This window comes from Xiphophorus hellerii, chromosome 1 (assembly GCF_003331165.1).
Source record: "Xiphophorus hellerii strain 12219 chromosome 1, Xiphophorus_hellerii-4.1, whole genome shotgun sequence".
Lineage (NCBI taxonomy): Eukaryota > Metazoa > Chordata > Actinopteri > Cyprinodontiformes > Poeciliidae > Xiphophorus > Xiphophorus hellerii.
In genome coordinates, this window is record NC_045672.1 from 21,625,444 (window position 1) to 21,641,468 (window position 16,025).

At 37.7% G+C, this 16,025-nt stretch overlaps 1 protein-coding gene across 2 annotated transcripts in view; it reads right to left on the reverse strand.

Moving 5' to 3' along the window:
• Positions 1–9,758, reverse strand: part of LOC116719210 (fibulin-2-like) — a 31,470-nt gene extending 21,712 nt beyond the window's left edge. For both annotated transcript variants that reach the window (XM_032561787.1, XM_032561720.1), the window contains exons 1-2: positions 9,664–9,758; positions 6,052–7,417 (exon numbers count right to left, since the gene is read on the reverse strand). In XM_032561787.1, the coding sequence (XP_032417678.1) occupies positions 6,052–7,330 (1,279 nt within the window). In that variant the 5' untranslated portion in view covers positions 7,331–7,417; positions 9,664–9,758. The remainder of the gene's footprint in view (positions 1–6,051; positions 7,418–9,663) is intronic.
• Between the last annotated feature and the right edge of the window lie 6,267 nt (positions 9,759–16,025).

The following is a 16,025-nucleotide window of genomic DNA, read 5'->3' on the forward strand; positions in this document are numbered from 1 at the left end:
TAGAGAGAGAACGCATCTAAAGTTGCAGAGTGATAGGTCTGGAAAACTAGACCCAGCATAAATGTATGGAAATACAATGTTAAAAATAAATTAAGCAACACCTCATATTGTTAAATAACTGATTTTATGTATTCAAGTTTTAAATATTACATTTGAGTTTGCATGGATGTAAAATTACTGCTCAGTTTAAAAATTACAATATTTTTAAACTGAGCAGTTTAAACATATGCTCAGTATTTTTAAACTGCTCAGCTAAACTTCACTCTTTAGCTTGTTAGCTTGTCGATGTTTCAGTTTTATTCGCTGGGAAAATTAATCTTTGTCTGCTTTAAAGATAAGCAGACAAATAATAAAAACAAGTTTTGATATTAACTCAACTTCATTCACAAAACCTTTTCGTTATTTATTACACAACGAACATGTATTTCACATAAGAACAAAACAATGAGGTGATGTTGCCTGTCCTTGAACACAAAGCTGATCCCTCTTCACCCCGTCACCAACTCGCACACATCCTCATTGTGTTGTGTTCTGTAAAATAAACACAAAACACAAGAAAAAAAAAATCAACTATATGCATATTCCAGTATACTGAGTTTTGGTTTTACATTCATTCTATTTAAATTTAGTTTGTTCGTGCTTACCAATATTTTCTGGCCGGATGTCTGGCACCGTTTCCCCCTGGTCAGTTCGTCGATGTCTGATTTTAGTTCTTGTGCTGAGGCAATCCGCAAAATGGCGTGTAGGTTTTCGTCAGTAATGCGCGATCTGTGCTTGGTCTTGTTTAAATTCATTATTGAAAACATCTGTTCGCACAGATAGGTGCTTCCAAACATGGACAAAAAACACGAGCTGCATGGAGTCGAAGCTGTGGCATCAAATCAGGGGGCAGTAAAAGTCCTCGATTGAAACATCACTGGACTTCGCTCGTTAGCTTGTCGATGTTTCAGTTTTATTCGCTGGGAAAATTAATAATCAGCTTGAGGTGACTCTGCTGCACTCTAGTGGCGAGAAGCCGTAATGTTGGCTGGTAAGAATCGGAAGGCATTATGGGAGATGTAGTTTGTAGTAAATTCGTGCTCAAAACCTATTTTAAGTCAATCAATGGGGCTGTAAAACGGTGGTGGGGGGGAGAGGGCCACATAAACTGACGTAGCGGGCCACATGTGGCCCGCGGGCCTTGAGTTTGACACATGTGCTTTAACCCATTAAAAACATATTTTTCTGTTTACCCCCTTATGGAGTGCCCAGCTTTAAGTCAGTGTTGACTCAGAAATATTATTTTGTTATGGAAACAACAACTTATGGCTCTAAAATCTATTTTTCCTTCAAACCCACAGCATCAAAATGCTCAGTTGTCAAGGCTTATCATTTATATTAAGTTAATTTTTTTCTGAACCGCTTGCTCTAGTTTCCAAAAGATGCTGCACATTTCCAGGACACACCCAAACCAAGATCAATATTTAGCTTTGTAACATCTGCTTCCTCTGCCTGCCTCCATCAAAAGCGTTTTCCACTCTCGTAAATTGAACACTGGTTCTCGATGTTTTATTACGCCATTTATATTTCAACAGCTGTTTGTAAGCCAGAATACAGGAAATCTGCTCAATTATTCCCAAAGGAAATCCATCCAACTCTTGATTTTAGACTAGACCAATATATAAATAAACACTTCTGTCCTAAACGAGAAGCTTTCAACTTCAAAAGCTATTTTTCACATAGGAAATTATTGCATTAGATTAGGGTGAATTAAACAACTTTATATGAAAGAGTTTGGTTGCTGTAAATGTGGTCAAGAAAACTGAATGCTCAGATTGTATGTCCTCAAACATCTTGCAAAATGAAAGTATTTTTTATTGGTAGTGGGCATTTATTGTATTATTTATCATTTATAGTGATACATTTCCTGTCATGATAAAAAAGTTTGATTTATGCATACAACTGGTGTCCTAAAGATGCATATTACAAATATTTGTTTTTCAAGAGCATTGTCAGTGTTTGTGGGGCAGCGAAAGCCATACAGTAAATGTAAAAAAGAAGTAAAAAAATATTTCTTATCATCCCTTTTATCATTATCATAATAGTACCACAAAATATTGTGATAAAATGTTTAAGTCTATATCACCCATACCTATTTTCTATATGTACAAATGCAGATAAGTTCAAGAAGCAGACTGGGCTCTCGCCTAATGCGGGTGTCTTTTGTGGTCAATTTTCTTCACATGGAGCAATGTGTGCTTTAATTTATAAACACCACAAACATGTGCATTGGGAAAAGAACCACATTGAGGACGAGAGACACTTCTAAAATTACTGCAAATGACCTGGAAGGCACCCCAGATAAACTAGCTATCATCTTCAAACCAAATCTGAAACGACCTCTTCCACAGCCGGTTCTGGAATTCACCCCACTCTTTCATCATAAAGAAAATTATACATCGACTCGACCCACTCCAGCATGCAGCATGTCGTGACAGTTTTGCTGATCAAAACAAGTGCCTCCTCAGTTTGTTTCAGCTCAACCTAGACGATCTTTAATGTGTTACTGCATTTTATCCATTTTTTCCCCAAGTCTGGAACAATTCTAAGTTGAGATCAGCATAATAGGTTGTGTTCCCTAATGTCTGGAAATGGGTGGATGTGTGCTTCAGATGAGGTTATTATTACTAAGAAGATTAGGAAAGCAGCGGTCTCATGGGAGATGGGCAATCACAGACTTGATAGGGAACAGGGAGTAGAGCCTGGCAATCAACCGATAACAGTGGTCTCATTCATCACATGGGAATTATGCCGCTCTCAGGTAAAACCCCCACCACAAAGAAATCCTAAACCAGATCAGTTTAGTATTAGAACTCCTAAACAATCTCATCACCCTTTTGTACACAGACTGCAAAGCAGAGCATGAGTTTTAGTTATAGACTAAACAAAATTATGATTCTAACTTGCACTGTGCCCCACGGGAAAAGAAACCCACTCCTGTTTGGAATAAAATGCCATGTGCTTGTTATTTGTACTTTCTCTTTTCCTGTCCAAATAACTTTGGCATCCTGTGCTAATAGCAATGATAACATGCATTACTCAAAGCCTTTATCAGTGGGGATTTTCCCGTTTGTGTTTTAACATGTCACCATACTGAAAATCTAACTTCACTGTAGTGCAGTGAAGCCTAGATGTTAACTGCTGACCGGCATATTTCAAATCTGAAAAACCCCCAAAACAAACTATCTTGAAATTTAGGTTCTTTATATCAACAGATTAAGTTAATCCAAAAGGATTTAAGGACAGTGTGGGAAACCTTTGATGACAACTGTATAACAGATAAATAAAAAAGGTGGTAATAAATGTGTACTTTATAGGCTCACATGCATTTCTGTGCACTTGAAAGCTTTTAGTTACCTTTAAAGATGTCCTCTGCATACTATGCATACATATAGGTGAAAGGTGTTGAAAAAACATAACTACCTTGACAGGTCTCAATAGAAATTATAGTTCTGTAGAGCATTTTTACTGTGCACTTACTGTCAAGGTGAAATAAGCCGGCTTAGACAGACAGAACATTGTTATTCCATAAAATGTGGTAAATGTAACAAGTATTACACATTATGTCATTATTTGACACCACCACACAAAGTTGTAAAACAGCTACAACAGATACAGAGTTTGATACCATTATTCTTGAAGCTTAAAGTGTTTTTACATTTAGTCACATTACAACTAGTCTGGTAAAAACCAGTCCCTTGTTCCATGCTTTGGTTCTTACTGAGGTTCTGGACCCTTGGCTACTGGGAAAGATTGTTTGCTGGAGGTATGGACTCTATGAAGGTTTTACATTTTACTCAGTTGCTAATATTTGGCCGTGACATACATAATGCATGATTTCAATGCTAAGAAGCTTACCGGAGGTTGACTGCGAATGAGACGGCTGTTAATGTTGATTCAATATTTGGAAATGTGACCAGAATGGACTATATGGCCTCTTCCACTTCCTCTGCTGCCATTGCTAAAACTACAATCACATAGAGGCAGACTACAGTTTTAAAGCCGTGCCAAAAATCTACTTCATCGTTCACATCTTCTCCTTGTGCTCACTGATTGGCCCAGTTGAAATTTCACCATAGAAATCAAGTTCAATGGGAGAAATCCTTGAAGGAGCACAGAAGAGAGATGAGAATCAAGCAGAATTGTGTAGGAAATCAATGGATGGGCTATTAAAAATGTAAAATGTTAAGAAAAGCCAAGCAGAGCATTAGTCAAAAAATAACCAAACGGATCATGTGAACTCTAAAAGAGCTGCAGAAATCTACCATTCAAGTGAAAGATTCAGTTGTCATGAAAATGTTATTAATGCACTAAACAAATCTAGCATTTATGGAAAAGTTGTTTTTTTTTAAATAGCTGAAAGAAGTTCCTTTTGTACTTTAATATAAAATGCACACCACATTTTATAGATTTCTATTTGTCACATATTTTGAAAAATGTGTACTTATAGCAGGACTCCACAAATTAGATGACTTCTAAAATCAAAGTTATTCAAGATATGTCTTACAGTATCAGAATCACTCAGGCACTCTTTGTCAGATTTTTAACTGTAACAAAATTTAAAAGTATGTTGTCTTTTCCTTCCTTTTGTGCTACTTTTTCTATAACATATAATCCCAATTAAACTTTGTCATTGTAACAAGACACAAGGTGTAAACTCCTTAAAAGGTATGAATGCTTTTCTAAGATATTGTAAAAGCACTCTATGATTAAACATCTTTAGAGTCACATTTTTAGCACCAGTCACTTTAAATTACCGGTACCTGCTTTTGTAAAGCTGGAGTAGTCTAACACATCTTCTTTTTAACGAGACATTTTTTACCACCCTTCTTCAGAGTGCGACATCAGTTGATTAAGGTTTGTGGCAATTCGTTCTAGTATTGGCTGAGGTTTGTACTTTAATTGGGCTGGTGCAACACCTCGATCTTTTCTTAGACAGTCTGTTGAGCTTTTTCTTTTATTTTTCAAGGAATGTATTCCTCTTGCATTAATCTTTTGGCCAACCTTCAGCTGTCAGACAGTTGGCACACATTAGGCTGACTGTGTGACTACAAGCTACTCGGACTCTGTGGAAGCAGATCCAGCCCAACTCACCAGACCTCTATGACTGTATCTATCAGCTGATATCAGCTGTGCTGCACATGCCAAACTGCATTTTGGACAAGTTTCACCATTTCCATGGCCAAGTTCATCACACAACTTGGACGATTAGCAAACGTCTTTCATTCTTTTCCATTGTAATTTTTTCTATCATCTTTTAAGGTTTGGGAAATTATCTCATAGGCTTTTCAATTGATGAGCTGCAGCACTAAAACCAATACTGGTATTTTTCCTAACTTTTTCCTTTAATGAAACACCTAAACGCCCAGACCAGTAAACTGACATAGACCTGAATTAAATGTAAGGTGTGATTCTGAGCATATTCTCCTTCATGCTGCAGAGGAGCATGTTTCTAAAAAAAAGTGTGAAGTTGAATTTTGATGTGTTAAATATACACACATGCACACAACAGATTTTTCTATGTTATGAGGTATCCCTTTTTCAGACCCTTGGAGTTATTTCATCATCAGTTTTCATAATAATCATAATAATCTCAATAACAACTTAAGCATAATAACACTATCAGTGAAGAAATGTACAGGAAATAACACTCCCATCAGTTTAAAAAAATGAATAAAATAAACATGATAATATAAAATTAAAAGCTTAATATTACTTGCTATTTACAAGCCTTTGGAGACAAGGTTTTCTGTTTCAAGATGTTCTAAATATTATCATTTGAGAGGACAATAGATCAATACCAACTTAGCATTGCTATAAAAATCTATTTAAATTAAGTATATCAGTACTTCATGTTTGTTTATCAATGAACTGCAATATCAGTCTGCAATATTTTATTAATAGAATCATGTAAATGAAAGGTTTTCTTTAAATTCAGCTGTTATATATATATATATAGCTTAGCAGTACTAATGCATATTTACTAAAGTTAATATAATGGGTCAGAGTTACCTTCTGTGTCTTCCTCCACACCCTGTGAACGGTAGTTGTCGAGGGTGTGAGATTGTCTTTGAGGCTCTTCTCTCATCCTAACTGGAGCTCTGCTGGTGGGACTAAACTGGACTGTGGGGTAGAAACCATGTTCTTGTTTGCCAAGCTGGGACTTTTGCTCCATAGATGCTTTTGCCCCTTCAGTGCGGCTGATAGAATGGGTTTCACCATGATGTCTAGTGTGGCCTCGACGACTGGGTTTCTGTTCACCAAAGTGTCTAACTCCTTTATTTCTGTGTGTATGTCTCATAGGTCTTTCTTCAGTTTCCTGCTTTGACCTCTGGTTGTCAGTGGAAACTACCTGAGTGGAGTTGCTTGTTGTCGATGGTAATGAATTGCTTTGAGTTCCTGTCGTGGTTGAATCCAAGACTCGCATCAGATCTTTCTCACTGCTCCTCACTGGGCTTCGAGGTTTTTCAGCCAGGTCATTTCCTCTTACATCATGAGACGTGAAGGTTGCAGAGCTTGACTCTGGGTAAGTTGAAGGAACTGTAGCAGCATCCTGCGACTTGGCCAGATTTTGAATAGTGGAAGACGTCGGTTCTGCCAGTATGTAGTCATAGTCTTCTGAGCCAAAACTGGGTGGGTCCTCCTTATAAAGTGGGAGAGAGTTTGCCAACACAACCTTGGAAAATAAGCTTGTTGATCGAGTGTCATGACCTCCGCTAATGTCTCTCAGGTGGCTGTTATTTTCAGTAGTTGTTGCCCACGTGGGCTTGTTAACACCACGGAGGTCACAGCCTGGGATTGGGGAGCACGTTAACCTACCCCCTTCATTCGGACAATGGCAAACCTGGCACTGGTCTAACTGAAATGAGTGTCCTGCCTCATACTTCTTGCTGCCATGGGCACAGCCGACACGCCCACATTGTGGACACCCATCTGCAGGTTGTAAAACATCAATGCAGTTGGGGGGAATTTCAGGGCACAGAATGTAAAGGCAGCTTATGTTCCCTCCTCCCTGGGGACACGAGCATTCAGTGCTTCCAGAATCCACAAAATAGGATTCCCCTTCTGGTACCTTCCCGTCGCTGAAGCCTTGTTGCTTGCAGTCGTAGAACTGGTACCCCTCGCAGGTGCAACCTCTTTGTGTACATTTGGGACAACAGGCACCGTCCTCTAAAACTGATTCGATGCAGTTCTGCACGACAGGACATGTCACGCCTGTGCAGTCTTTCTGGCTTAGAGCGACATCCACAGCAGACATTATCAACAAAAAAATATATAATCTTGTTTGCATTTTGCTTAAAAATGACAAAAAATGTCTGCAAATGTCTTTTCAAGGCAGACTTTTCCTTGGATGGAAAAGATTGTTGCGTCTTGAAGCCTGTCAAAAACAAACAGTGATAAATTATTTCATAACTCTACAAATATCATTTGTAAAATGGCTGGATAAAAATTTGTGTCCCATTATTTTACAGGAAATATTGGTAATGCTGGTATTAATTCAACGTAAAAATCTGTCTGCTTTGATTTGATCAGCAGCCAAATGCGCACTTTCCATCCCTACTGTTTTGACACCCCAGGGAGGAAGGCTATGTTTTATATTTAACTGCTCATGGAAATTTGGCTGGTGGCATAGTTTACCTAAGGAAAAAGTACAGTAATGACCCAACAAGATGTAAATGACAAAACCTCTCCATCATTCTCTGCTTCATAAAAATACAGTATTTAATATTTTGTAATGGGAATAAATAACCTGGCTTCATACATCTGTGTTAAAAACTAAAATGTAATAGCGTCTGACAAATATATTGAGAATGTTGTTTCAGTTAACAGTAAACATCTGTATTAACAATTGTTATTGACACCTTTGGAAATAATGTGTAAAAAGTTATGTTAACAGGTTTTCTTTGTAATAAAATGGAAGTATTCAAATAAATTTATATTTTGCTCTGAAATCCAGAAAATCTAGCCTTCGATTTCAGCAGTTGTATGCAGGAAAATACAACGATAAGAAAACATTTGTTTAAAACTAAATCTTGGCACATCTGTGTTTACCCTTCTTCTTCTCCTATAACATTTTGTAAGGTTAAATCTTACAAAAAGATGGATTGCTGACCATCAGTCTTTGCACAATTTCTCTTCCAGAGTAATGGATCCTTTCAAAAGCTTTCTTCTGTACAACTTCTCTACAAGTTGTTGCTCAAAATTTGAGTTAACATCCCAGCAGTGTCTAGCAAACTACACGAGTTTTCTTTTGTAATCATAGGACATAAAAGAGTTTTTCCAGACATTCCTCAAAATCTAAGAGTTGGCATTTAGAGCTCATTTAATTGTTGACATAAATACTAGATGACTCCAAGAAGCTATTCTCTGCTGCTGCCTTCCATATGCGAGCTCTATCATTTTTTATGTGAGAAATGCTCTAGTTACATTTATTTTGCAGGAATTACTATAGGAGTTACTAACATTGCACCAGCAATTTTGTTCTTAATATGAAATACAGAAATATGATTAAAAAAAATAAAGCATTTTGATCATTTTAATTTCAGAGGGAGATTAGGTATGTTACTGTAATAGAAATCATCTTCCAGTTTTTGGCTTTTTGCACAACTTTACCAGCGGTTCAGTAAAATGCAACTGGAGAAGCACATCCGACCAAATCTCTACATAAAATTAATTTCTGCAACTGTACAGTACCTATAAATGTAGCTGATCAGTTTTACACATAAGCAGAAAAATAAAAGCGAAATAAGCTGTTAACTTCTACTAATTTGCTATGTTATGTGAAGCACAGTTCTTGCACATCAGTTAGAATTAAATCAAACTGTAATTTTTCACATTACTTCAAAATTTAAATATACCACAAATATATTCAAAAGCCAATCAAAGTGCATAGACACATTTATTCTTAGATATTTTCCCACATAACTGTATAAAATGCACTGCAGCATTCATTTAAGGAATCAATGACGTCTTTGTGCAGAAGGTACAAAATCATTTTACCAGATCCTTTTGCCCTAAGCCTCTACTCCAACAGTACTGACCTCAGCTTTAAAAACAAAGTCCAACCGCTAACCGTGTGCCTGCAATGTTCTAAATGAGTGACAGAAAACATGCCAGAGCAAAAGGACACATGAGGAAATCTAACAGAGTTTCAGCATTTGACTCATACAGAGAATCTAAAAGTGTGTTTTTGTGATAGAACGAAAGAAAAAGAAACATTTTTGGGTTGCTGATGTTCCAGAAATTCAAACAGGCTGCAAAAGTTACCTTTATCCCGTGATATGTACAACCATACGCAAACACAAAACACTGTTTCAGCGCAATCCATACAGTACATGCAAAAAGGTCCATGCTCAAATATGTGACAGCTTATGAAAAGGGAACATTTTCTCTCTTTTGTAAGTGAAACACACTGCAGTTAATTTCAGTTTCCAAGCTTAGAGGTGGTTTCAATATATGAAGACCAGATGACATCAATTCACTCAGACTGCTTCGGCACTCTTATTACCCACGAATTAGCGCACCCGTTAAAACCAAGCGACTCTATCCCCTCGTTATATGGACATCAAAATACTGACTGTATGATGCTCATTGACATTCATAGTTGTTATATTCGCTGCTTACCTCGCCTCTCTGATCCTTCGGTGCAGTGGTGCTTCTGAGTTAAACCTGTGCGTAAAGTTTATGTCCCAAATCTGACTCCGGAGGCTGGGAGCGCCTCTCCTCTCGTGGAGGGCGGGGCGAAGACAATTTAGAGAAACATTCCTAACTTCTTTTCTGCCTATCTTTGTAGACTCAGAAGTTTTTCCAAGACGTAACAAATGACTCCATGACGGTGTGTCAGTGAAAATTTGGGAACGTCTCCTCAGTTTGATTCGCAGGATAGCGCGAATCTAACGATCACATCAATTTATTGTCGTTTGATTGCATGTTGAATAACCTATAACGAAGCAAGGCAGTCTTTCTCTGGGATTTTATGTCAAAAAATATGAAATATGTAACTTTTTAAAGAAAACGTTTTTAAAAAATGATCTGTAAAAATATATTAAAGCATTTATTCTGTTTAGGGATGCTGAATTTACTGTGGACATTGAGAAACGATACTCAGTTTGATGGAGCTATGGGGAGATATTATCCAGTGCAGACTGATTGTAACCTCTCAGAGTTCACAGTCAATTGGCAGTGTCTGTCGTAAGCATTGCAACTAGTATCATTATTTTTGATATAGATATATATATATATAAAAACATCACAACAATTAGTGAAATGACTATGATAGAGCTTTTAGGGCAGGTTTTCATTGCCCCTAAATGCTGCCCAATCAGTCTAAGACTCTGGCTTCGTCTCCAGATGCTATGAAGCTACACTGATAAATGAAGTCTGCGGTTTGTGATCTTTCTTCTGACTTGATCTTAAAGGGTCATTGAACCACTTGTGAGAACATATGATGACAAAGCTCTTCTTTCCTGGCTGAACAGAATAATCAGGAAGTCTCAAAGAGTAACGTATGGGGCCAGTGGCCTCTTTGTCTTAGAGGTCTCCCTTGGATGATCAATGACGGAGATGAGTCAATGCCCCTATTATTGGTTCTCTTCATGTGCGCCTAAATGCTGTGTCCAGTGCAACAGCTCCACAATTTTATCCCTCATCTGTCTGCTATGTTCCTTGCACTTAATGATGCTGTCTGTTCACTATGTCCAGTATGAAGCCAATTTACATAAACATCCATTCATTCATAAAGAGACAGATAGATGGATAATTTATTCCTGGAGTGAATTTAAAAAGTGTTCATATTGCTGCGTGACACTGATTGCATAACATACATTTCGCGTGACCACCTGCCATTATTAATCTGTTGAAACACCCTGGAATGTCTTGGCAATGATCGCTTCATAAATTAATTTCCCCGTGTGCCTTTTCAACAACAGCATGTTTCTAATCTAAATTCCACTCTGTCATCAGTATCTACATGGAAATAAATCACAATTCAGAACACGTGAGGCTGTCCTTGTGGTTGGAGGCAGGGACCAAATGGTGAGTCTTCCTCTCCACCCCACACTAGTTGACCCTAATGACACTTCTGGGACTAAAAGCACCCAGTGCTGTAAGGACTCTTAGTGTGTGAGATAATCCACGTTGACACACACTGATGTGGCAGAGCTAATTGCACCTAAAACTGTTGTAATTTCTCATTCATGCACATTTGAATAGTGCCTTGCACCAATTATAACAGCTAAAACCCGTTGACTTCTCCCCTATCTTCTAATTACACTTAATGTGTGTGTTTCATTAAATACAAAATGTAATACTCTATGTTTATTATTTTTTCTTGAAACAAAGTTAAGTCTGTTTATTTCAGCAGCTCCTTAGGTGATGTTATAGTGTAATGTTCAACAAGGTTTCAATAAAAGTGATTCCTATGAATGTGACATCATTGTTTACATGGGTCTTCTAATGCAGCAGCCATTTACGTTATCTGTCCACTGTGTAATACAAAGTTCTGCTCCTCTTTCTTTGTTTAAACAGGTGGATTGGATTGTGTTTTTCACCGAAGTAATGTGTGATGTGCTCCACTGTAAGACAAGAGTGACTCATCCAGGACTGCGCAGCGCCAGGAATCGTCCTTAATCTAATCATAAAAATAAAGTTTAAGATTTGTACCAGAATCCCTGCAATAAGTACTTACAACACCATCAGCCAGATGACTTTTTTTCATCGTTTTCAAGGAACAAACCTCACATGTGGCTGATTGCCTACAAATGTTGTAAGCCTTCTAAATGGAGAAGTATTTTCCCTTCATTGCTCTGCTGTGGGTCCATATAACACAAGGGAGGTGAAGAGAGCGAGGAAGTTTTGAAAGGAAACCAAGAGAGACAGAATACCAAAGCGCCACAGGAGGCTGCACCAAGGGAAATTAAGACCCAAATGTAACGCGGTGAAAGCGACTCCCCACCTGCACCTTGTAAAGACTTTTCAGGGGTTTGGTGAAAGTAAAAGTGTGCTGGTAGGGGCCACCCGACACTGCCTTGACTACTATTTACATAATTCTGCTCCATTACTGAAATAAATATTCAACAAAGTATGTTAAGGTGTGCTTTAGGTCTGAACATTGGTTGAGTCATTGTAATACATAATAAGCTTTGACCTAAACTGTAGATCTACAGCCAGATGCCAGAAGGAGAATAAGTTTTTATTTTGGATTACCTTGTATTTAGCTCTCCCTTTCTATCAACTCTATCCAACTTTCTTCATAAAGAAAAGCATTGCCACAGCATGATGCTCTAGGGATGATATTGCATATCATCTTCAGGTTGATATGTAATATTAATTCTCCTCCATACACAGGAGTCTACATGTAGGCTAGAATGTTCAATTTTGATCTGCAAACCAAAAATGGGGCTTCTCACAAACTTTCTGTGGCTACAATGTAGCTGACACCATCTGTGTGTGTTAATCAGTGAATGTAGTGTAAAGCACTGGAGTCTTCTGACTTGATAACACTTGTGGAAAGTGAAACTGAAGTCAGGTTTAGCAAAACAAAGAAAGCTACAGAATGCATGTACTCATTCCTTAGCTACATTAGTTTAATGATCTGACACGTTGTCAAAACAAAATCTACAAGGAGGGCTTACTTTTTCACCGCAGTGTGAAAAGCAAGCCTTGCACGACTTGACCTTTTTCACTCTGCTTTTTGTGCACCATGTTCATCCATAAGAGAAAAAAAGGTTTTACTTCTTGGGAAAAACTTTCATAAATTCTCTCCTTTCAGTCTTTTTCATAAAAACCTCACCCAGTAGAGGAAATGGAGAGGTTGGGGCCCTTTGGATATCATATCAAAGAGTTTGCGCAAACATAATAATTTGAGCTAGTCTCACTTTCATGCCATCTTTCATATTTCTTAGAACACACATAGTAGCTCCCACAGGCAAATGCTGATTTCACGGGATAGTAGCACCTCTTATTATGCCTACTTACAGCAATTCTTTCCTGTGCCTCACACCCAGAGAATGTTTAAGCTGGGTACTTTCCAAACTATTTGAATTAGTGATCCTTCTTAAGATTATTACATTACTGCTGAAAGCAGAGCCACAGCTGAACACATTCCCATTGTGTAAATGGTAAAGTAAGAGCAGTGGCCTTCTGCACTTGTCTGGGACGGCGAGAATATGGTGGCCAGAAAAACTGTCCTGCAGGAAGAATGTGACTGCTGATGCATGCCAGATGAGGAGACACAAAACAGGATACCAAAGCAGATGCAGTGACTCAGGATGCAGGGAAATATTTGTGCCCCATATGGTTGCCTGGAGCATTAGAGAAAGCCCAAAAACATGTCTAACAGCTTCTGGTTGGTTGAAACTGTAACACTAAAGAACAAAGTGAAACTAAAATGTCAGCCACTGACAAATAATTCTTTAGAAATATTCAACAGTGAGTCACCTTCCTCCCCTAAATCTGAAAGAACTGATAATTCTAAGGAAATATTACTCAATCATTTGAGAACTTCCTCTTTTAAATTGGCCACTCCTGGCAGGAATCCCATAGAAATCTATCCAAAATCTCAAGATCTTCACACTCATTTTCCTTGGAACATGTTTTGTCTTGCATTTTCTACAACTGAGCCTTAATGTCCCAGCTTTAGAGTCAAACATTCAGACATTGTTTTTCATGTTAACAGACATTACATCATCCACTTCTTGCTTCAATTGCATGTTAGCTACTTGTGGAAAGGGTACAAAGGTGAAAATTAATGCAGGGCTGAAGCTTGCACAGACCTGGGCAGTGAAGATAAATGAAAGCAGAATTTTCTTCTCTGGTTTCAGTACCTAGAATAATTTTTGTGACACATCCAATTCCTAAAACTGCTTGAAAAGATTTTTATGATGTGTGAATAGAACATGAGCTACATCACGCTTAGATTGCTGTAGGTGCGTCTACATGACTGGTATTTAAGTCAGCCAATTGGAACGGAACACCGATCGGTGATGGGCTTTTATTGATAACATGCTCTGATCAAACAATATGTCACCTTTGGCATAAAACAGCAGTATGGAAAAGCACTTCAGAACAAGTTGCTAATCAAGTTGTGCCTCTCTTTGTGTGTAAAGGAGGCTGAATCCAGGAGGAGCACTGCTGTGAAACTTCAAAGCAGATAAGAGGATAGATAAGAAATAATGCTGCCAATTTAATTAGAACTGTGTCAAAAATTCATGTTTTCTGTTAGAACCAATTGCAATGCCAGAGGAGGCTCTCAGAGCAGACTGAGGGAAAATATGATTTTGGATTGTTCTACATTAAACTTGTTTTATACAGTCTTTCTTGTTGGAAGCCAACGTTCTTTTATCAAATCCTATTTTATTTGAATGTAACTGGTGCCATGAAAGTGACCTTCCTCCTGCTGCAGATTTTATGTGATATAGGTGGCTGTGAGTGACACCTATGGGTGAAAAGTTGTGTGTTGCATGTGCTTCACTGATGGCCAGAGATCAGAAATGTCAGGTGAGAATGAATCAAAAAGATAAATGCAGGAACAAGTGTCTCCCAGATGATCTTGATGTCTATTCTGCTCAGTTCTTAAGCCTGATTTAGAGGTACATTTATTTTTGCAGGTTATGTAATGAACTGGCAACCTGCCCATGGTGTTTTCTACCTCTCCCAGTGAGGCTGCTGAAATGTGACCCAAGGTAAGGATCTATTAGCTGCAGAAAATTAATTGAATGATCGAATACTTAACATCTTCTACTGTACTAAAACAACAGGTCAAATTTATTTTAGCTATGTTTGATACAGCATTTTTATAACTGAAGGTAACATAGTTACTTGATTGTGCTATAAACTGGCACTTTGACAATACATAATACTGCCCCGTTAATACTGCTATTAAAAATAAGAATGATAAAAACAAGATGAAGTACAGTAGTATAGGAATAGCACCTGAAAAAAGTACATTAATAAAAGTACTGGATATTTTCATGAGTATTGAGCAAATGTGGGTTCATTGCCATATTTGTTATTAATATATTGTTTACTTAATGCACATTTAGATATATGAACACTATAAATGTAGCAATACAGGAATGCACCTTACTTTTTTAGTATCTCTGGTGAACTGATGGCAGGACAAAAATAAAATACATATCAACTAACAACACAATTAAGACAAGAGTACATGAGTTTTCTTATTTACATAAGTAAGCAAGATTTTCTACACTACAATAATCGGTTTAGACTTTTTTGTTAGAAAATAATAATTCGGGGTCAGGATCCATCAAATAGGCCTCCTTTTATTGGTGTCATGTTGGATTTACACATGGTTGCCAAACATTTTTGCTTAAGGATAACCATTTAAAGATAAAATAATTAGCTTTGCTGCTTATTATGTCTGAACTTGGTAAATATTATGGACACCATAACTGTTGATAAATAATGCATACAGTAAAAGCCCTTTTTCTGCGGATGCTTGGGATTGCAACAAAAAATATGGCTTCTTAACTTGAAGAACATTAAAACCATCAGATGTTAATTGTCAATTCTCAGCCAAAGCAATTTATTACTATGTCGTTGTTATTGGTCTCCTCCCTCCACGGAGCAGCTGTCTCTCCATCCCCACAGCTGCGTGCACACACACTTGGTAGATGTTTAATGCCAGATACCCTCCTGACGCAAACCCCATTTATTCCTGAGAAAGAATGGTATTTGAATCAGAAGCTCCCAGGGTCACGACCACCTGGAGCCACTGCAGCCCCCTACTATGAAGTTAACCATGAAATGCTTATTTTCATGTCAGCTTAGCTTTTGCTTACCCACAACAACAACAGCAACAAAACTATTGTATTGCAGGTGTGTGAGAGAGAGGGTGTGTGTGTGTGTATATATACTACACATAAATACACAAATTTGCTTTTTCTATGTTTCTAAAACTAATCTTTTTCTGACTGTACCTTTAAGAAATATTGTACCCACCCTCTTCTGTAGTGACGTCACCTCTC